The following is a 7,210-nucleotide window of genomic DNA, read 5'->3' on the forward strand; positions in this document are numbered from 1 at the left end:
TCTCGGATTTCCTTTGTGGTCTTGTAAACAAAATACAAACAGAGTAACAAGCACTTTGACTCAACTCTCTGTCCATTCAAAGGCATTTCAATTGTACAGTGTGCATTGGTTTAAAATGTCAGGGAAGATGACTAAAATGTGCGAAGGCCAGATCTGAAGAACACTCAAGAGTGTGTCCTCATCTCAGAGAGCTCCCGAGGAAGATGGATCACAGTTCAATATCAAATACCATTAGTGAGTCTGGCATCTCCTGCCAACAGAGCCATTTAGGAAATCATCAGCCAAGGACTAATGCATCATCCATGCTGACCATAAACCCACAATAAGAATCGCTAGCTTTTCCTTCTCCCCCCACCCTACCAATCCCACTGCATTCCTCTCCATACACAGCATCCATGTTTAAATGATCAAATGATTCCAAAGTTCCGCTTTGACTCATTAATTTTATCTTTTTTAAATATACAATATAAAACAATATGTTATTGTACATTTGAACAACATTGGCACAAACATCCCGTAAGTCAGACGTTGTTCTGTTACATTCAAACACCGTGACATGGTTGGTTTTTTCAGCTTCAAGAATGAGCAAATGCAAGTAGGTCTAAGAGGCCAGCACCATGGAGAGCTCCCAGGTCCTGCTACAGATGGGAAGTGATGGAAGGAGGGGAGGGAAGGAGGGCAGCTGAGGGGCATTGAAGGAAAGCAGCACCGCTTCCCTAGCATGTTTCAGCATGGGAGCAGACACACACCTCTCTAGTTCCCCACATTATCAGGATGAAAAGGAACAAAATCATGAAAGGCATTTGTCTTGCAGTGGTAGATGACTGTATATGACTACCATCCACTTTGTAGAACAACCACTATAGCAGAGTCACCAACGCAGGGAGGACAGAGGCATGCAGGAATCATTTCACTGGAAAAAAATTACAATACAGACTGTCCCGGCTGTACTGTGATTCACAGTAGCAGCAATGAGACCCAAACCATGGATACACTGGTGGGGCTTTCACAAGTGAGGTCATAGCAGCTGCTTTCTTCTGCACAAGACAAGATCTTGTCAGTAAGTAATGCCTCAGTTTGACCCATAAGTCTAGGGATTCTCCCCATTTGGAAGAAGAAAAGAGAAACCAAACTTCTCCCCCTCCCCTCCTCAAACACTCACGCAGGGCCTGAAGTGCATCCAGTCCTTGGAATCCTGCTGGGGTCAGGTAGAAGGGAAGCGGCTGGCGCTGCCTAGGCCCAAGAGATACAGTGCATGATGAACCACACAGCTCCCCATCCCACCCATGCCCAAACTATCTCCATGTCACAGTTGTGGGAAGGGACTGAAGCCATTTCGGGTGTGGCCCACAAAATGGAGTTAGGGAAAGAAAAGACTCTGGCAGGCCCCTCACCCATCAAGCCTTGAATGGCTGGGGGGGGGAGCAGCTCCATGGAGGCTACCTGTATGGGGGGGTTATGAGACAGGTTTCAGATGGCTCCCCATTCCCAGGGTCTTCCATTCCTCCCATCCCCTCGGTAGGAATCCCAGTTGAGAGAAGCTTTTGTGAAGAGATGAGATGATGGATTGAGAAGGCTGAAGGGCAGGAAGCTCCTAGCGATCCAGGCTTATAGTCCAGTGTTTGCTAGCGCTGGAGTCCTTTGTGGGGGCCCCCTCGCCTTCATTCTTGAGGTCCTGGAAGACCTGCGTGAAGAAATGGGGGTCGGCATTGATCTGCAACATCTTGGCACTCAGGCCCTGGATGATAGCGAGGCAGCGGTCCCAGAAGCGCTCCTTGTCGCCCTCCACCAGGAAAGGTTTGAGCGGGTAGGAGATCTCATTGCCCATGTAAGAGTAGGCCAGGTAGAGGCAGGTCAGGAAGGAGGCCTGCAGCTCCGCTTGGCTGCCGATCTGGTCGCCCTGCAGCGCTTCGCGGCACAGCAGGTAGACGAAGACCAGGTTGGCGGGCGTGATGAAGCCTTGGTCCTGCCAGCCCTGGAGCAGGAGCGAGCGGTCCACGCTGCGGAACCAGCCGATCAGCTCGCCGGGGCTCAGGTCCTTGAGGCGGTAGCAGCGGCGGCACACGAAGTCCCCCAGGCAGCGGAGCAGCTCGCCCGTCGAGGCCTGCACGATCACCCGCCGCGGGGAGCCGGGGGCGGCGGCGCGGCTGCTGGGCAGCGGCGGGGGCGGCGGCGGCGCGGGCTTCCCTCCGTCTTGGGCGGCGGCCGGCACGGTGGGCACGGGCACGGCGAGCGGCCCCGGCTTGGCCCCGTCGGGCTGCGACTTGCGCACGTTCTCGCGGTTGCGCTGCTGCACCAAGGGGTCGGGCGCGGCCGCCGAGCCGGGCTTGGGCGTCACCTTCTTGGCGTTCTTCTTCTTCTTAGCCGAGGCGGCCACCAGGCGCTTCCAGGTGAGGGCGGAGATCAGCACGCCGGGCCGCTTCAAGCGGCTCTCGCCTTTGCCGTGCGCCCTGCCCGGGGCCGCCTTCTCGGCCAGGACCCCGCCGCCCACCTTGCCGGGGGCGCCCGGCGACAGCGACAGGACCGTGCCCATCCCGGCGGCGGCGGCGGCGGCGGCTGTGGCGGCGCTTCCTCGAGGGGCTCCGGCTCACGGCTCCTACCCAGAAGCGCCCCGCACGCCGGCCATGGACTGGGGCGGGACGCAGGCGCGGCGCCGACCCGACGGGAGCAGAGCTGGCCGAGCGACCTGAAGGACCCGCAATGAAGCGCGCCAGGGCGACGAGCCCAGCTCCTCCGCTCCGCTCTCCGCACTGGCTGCGGCACCGAGCCAGCCCCGCCAGGCCCCGCCCCGGCCTCTCTCTGAGCAGCCAATCCCGCGCCGCAGCCCCCTCCGCTCCGCCAATCGCCGCGAGGCATCGCGCCCCCCTCCCAGGTGCGCGGCGGGGCTGCCTTCCCACCGAGCTGCGGGGGAAGAAAACCGGGCTTGGTGAGGTCTGTGGTGGGGAGGGGGATCAGGATCCGGAGGCCGGCCTGCTTAGCGTCTCCCCGCCTGAGTTTAAAGGGGACATCCGCCCCCCCCCTTTAATGCACAGATTAAGCCCCAGGCTATGTGAATTTGTATAAGGAAAACCTAAAATTGAGCATGTGTAGAGTGTCTCGCCAGCATACAGCTGATTGTGCCCAGACGTCTAGGACTGAGAAGCAAAACACCTTATTTCCAGGTGGCCACTTTTGTCTCTACATTCAAGCATTCGTTTTCCGTTCTTGCTTCTTCTACAAGTGTTTGGGGCAAATCCCCAGGCCTCAGCCTGGGAAGCAGAAGAAGGAAGAGATTTTAAACACGTTTACTCAAAAGGAAGTCCCATTTTAGTAAATGAAGTTTACTCTCAGTCTTTAGGACTGCCATCGAGTTGCAGGCCCAGCTTGTGTAGGGGTTCAAAGGCCATAACCAGCACTTCAACTGAGCCCAGAATTGTGAAGTTATCTCTGGGTTGGGAAATACCTGGAGGTCTGGGGGGGGGGGGAGAGTATGGAGGGGGTGAGATTTGAGGACCTCCCTGGAGTGAAATGCTCTGGTACTCACCCTCCAAAGCAGCCCTTTAGGGAAGTTGTCCCCAACCTTTTTATCACCGGGGACCACTCAATGCCGGGGACCACTCACCGGAGACCACTCAACGCCTTTTACTGAGGCCCGGTGTGTGGGGGGGTAGTTTACTCCTCTACTCTCAACCACTGCCCTAACGCTCTCTGACTCTGGTTACTATGGTAATGTTTAAACATCCCTTCAAAATAAGATACAGACACGCCACAACAATGAACATAAGGAACATTTTATTTTCATGGAAATTTTAACTCATGACAATGACAAATCAATGGGAACCCTGAGTTTGTTTCTCTACAATGAGATAGTCCCATCTGGGAGGGGAGACAATGACACTCGAAGTGTGTTGTAAAGGGCCGGGGGGGGGGGAGAGAAGGCGTCCTTCGGGGCCCACCTCCAATTAGTCGAAGGACCACATGTGGTCCGCGGCCCACAGGTTGGGGATCGCTACTTTAGGGGAACTGATCTCTTCAGTCTGGAGATGAACTATAATTCATCTCTACTAGAAGCAGTGGGAAACAGAGCCCTGACATCCTACATCAGATTCAGCTTTCACTAGCTGGTTCCCAAACTACCTTCAAGGGAAGCCCCATGTCAAGAATGTAGTAATAAGAAGGTGAGATACCCAAAGCATGGATGGGATAGGCCACACCTCTACAGGTGAGACACCCATAATGCCGACCTGGCCTTTCCAGAGCCGGTGGCAGTAATGCCCTTCCGCCACTTACCTTTCTATGCAAGAGAATAAATGGACATGGTCAAACATTAAGAACAGAAACAGTGGGGGATAATTTCAGTCTCCCAGGGGATTCTGAAACACTTGAAAGTTGCCGTACTTAAGTGAAGAATTTTCAAAGAAATCCCAAAATAAAGTTACTGAGTCCACTCATATGCAAATTTGTTTATTTATGTTATTCATAGTCCATTTTGTTCATTGAGATCTGTGTCAGATTACACAGAGTAAGTCAATGCAATCAGTAAGATGAGACATTTAATAAGAAATGTGATAGGACTTGGATCATAGAAATCTGCCCAAAGCAATAATCTGAAACAAACAGAAGGATGAAGGATGACATGTTAAGCAAGCAGTAAATGTTATTACATAAATGGATATGCAATGCACTGTAAACAAGAATAGAGCAACAGATAACATAGAAGGGAAGAAGAGTTTTTAATATCCTGTTTTTCACTACCTAGAGTCCAACATGGCTCATGAACACCTTTCCCTTCCTCTCCCCATAACAGACACCCTGTGAGGTAGGTAGGGCTGAGAGAGCTCTGAGAGAACTGTGACTATTCCAAGGTCACCCGGCTGGCTGCATGTGGAGGAGAGGGGACTTAACCCTGGTTGTCCAGATTAGAAACCACCATTCTTAACCATTGCACCAAGTTGTCTCGCAAGAGAGTTACATGTTTCTAAAGTGCCACCAATGGGTTTAGAAGGGTGTGGTTGATTGGGACTGCTTTCCCACCTCTGCTGTCTAGAAGTAGGCCACACCTCAGTGATTGGATCATTTACTCTACTGACTAGATCTTGTTTTCATTTTATTTTGCAAAGAATGTAACACACCCATCTCTTGTATCCCCATGGCCTCCCTTTAGAATCATTTTCCTTTCACACTCATATGTCTGATTCTGCTGAGGCTCATTGAAGAGTATCTGCTTGGCATACAGGATATCCCAGGTTCAATCCCTGGCCCCTCCAGTTTAAGGATTTGGCAATAAGTCATGTGAAAGAGCCTTGGCCAATTTGAGAAGACAACAATGACTTTGACAGATTCAGCAGAAGGCAGCTTCATGTGTAATATTTTGTGCATCTGTCATAGCAGACTGTAAAGGCCATAAACATTGATGCCACAATTTGGGTAGCCTTTACAGTGCAACAAAGCTCTTGATCAGTTTTGCTGGAACATGGCTACTCTCTAGAAGAGTAAAAGTGAGAATATGCATTCCTCCTTCCCTAAGGTCCAAGCCTGTCTTATGCCAATGATCTCTTTTCCCAGATTAATTTGTTTGCCCTCATCCAGTCTCATTCAGACTCAAAACCGGTGTTGAGGAATAGCATTGCTGCCCCTGGAGTAGTAGAAAAAGAAAGACCGAGTCAACATATTGATTCGATATGCTGAACTCCAAACTAATCACTCATATGCAAAAACTGTGGGTAGCCATGTTGATCAGGGGAGGGGAAAACAAAAACTAATATTAGGATAATACTTTGTAACAAGCCATACTTTATGACAAGTCGATCCTACCATGGTAAGGTCTCTTGGAGTGCTAATCGATAAAAACCTCAAAAAACTATATGACAATATCTTAAACTATGGAAAGTAATCCAGTTGGAAATCCAACAATGGTCTAATTTTTAGTTATCCAGGTCAGTGCTATAGCCATGGTCAAAATGAATATTTTGCCCAAGTTTAACTTTTATTTCAAGTCTGACCTTTTCAAGTAAAAGATCCTATCATAAACAAATGGCAAAGTAATGTAAATACATCTGTTTGGGTCAATAAGAGACCAAGGATTACTTTTAAAATCTTACAAAACAAAAAGAAAAGAGATGGGCAAGTTCCTAATTTAAAACTTTATTTCCATGCTGCCCTACTGACAGTGCTTACTGACTGGATCCAAGACCAATTGGATTCATAGGATTGGATTCTCGAGAAAGCAGATTGGCAGGAAGGTTTTCATAGTGCTATCTGGCCTTCCCCCAGTGAGAAGAAATCAAATCTGAACCTGAATCTAATATGATGTATATTTGGAATAGTTACGACTTAAAACTCCTGGGTACTTCCTCCCTGTCGAAAGGACCTCTTAACACATACCGGTAGATTGAAAAGCTTACAAGCTTTGAACAAAGAAGGAACTGCTCTACAATAGCTGGAATATGATCAACTAGTATCAAGATTCAAATGAGAATTTGGGTGACAGATGTTACAGCACCCCTCATGGAATTTGAAAATATCTTATTTCAAAGGAGATTGACTTGCAAGGTCAATTGCACAAACTCTTGTTAAAATTTGAAACTGAAACCGAGCAGGTCAAAGAGTGTTTGATTAAATGGATGCAAAATTTGCAATGTAATATCCCATTGGAAATATTGTGAAGACTATGACTTAAGGTACCTAAGCTCACTAAATGTCAACCCTTATAAGAGAATTGGTATAAAATGTTTATCTTTGGTATATTATTCCCAAGGTTATAAGTAAAATAGCAAATGACAGTAATGATATTTGTTGGAAATGTAATGATAAACTTGGTTCCTTCTTTCATATATGGTGGAGTTGTAGCAAGGTTTATAAATTCTGGGCTAAAATTAATTCTTTATTAGAATCTATGTTCAATGTCAAATTCCCCATGAAACTTGAATATATGTTATTAGGTGTCCATCCAGAAAATCTGCTGCATCAAGTGGAGGCTCTTTTCTTCTATGCTACAACCTCAGTGAGAAAGACTGGAAGGCTGTGAGAGTATCATCAGTAGCAGCTTGGTTGGAAAATCTGGCAGACCTCTCAAAAATGGTTAAATTAACCAGCTGGTTAATAGGAGAATGACACGAATTTCAAGAATGGCATTTTTACACAGACTTTCTTGACAAACAGCGTTCAACTAATTTGGTTAGGGGAATGGGGAACCTGATTGGGGTCCAATATGTTAAACAATTGTTATTCC

The 7,210-nt window shown here is 48.5% G+C and overlaps 1 protein-coding gene across 1 annotated transcript; it reads right to left on the minus strand.

Annotated features, from left to right (window-relative positions):
• Window positions 1-423: 423 nt before the first annotated feature.
• Window positions 424-2,776, minus strand: CDK5R2 (cyclin dependent kinase 5 regulatory subunit 2). Its single transcript, XM_077320739.1, has one exon. The coding sequence runs from the start codon at window positions 2,531-2,533 to the stop codon at window positions 1,595-1,597; it is 939 nt and encodes a 312-aa protein (XP_077176854.1). The 5' UTR covers window positions 2,534-2,776; the 3' UTR covers window positions 424-1,594.
• Between the last annotated feature and the right edge of the window lie 4,434 nt (window positions 2,777-7,210).

Source organism: Paroedura picta, chromosome 2 (assembly GCF_049243985.1).
Source record: "Paroedura picta isolate Pp20150507F chromosome 2, Ppicta_v3.0, whole genome shotgun sequence".
Lineage (NCBI taxonomy): Eukaryota > Metazoa > Chordata > Lepidosauria > Squamata > Gekkonidae > Paroedura > Paroedura picta.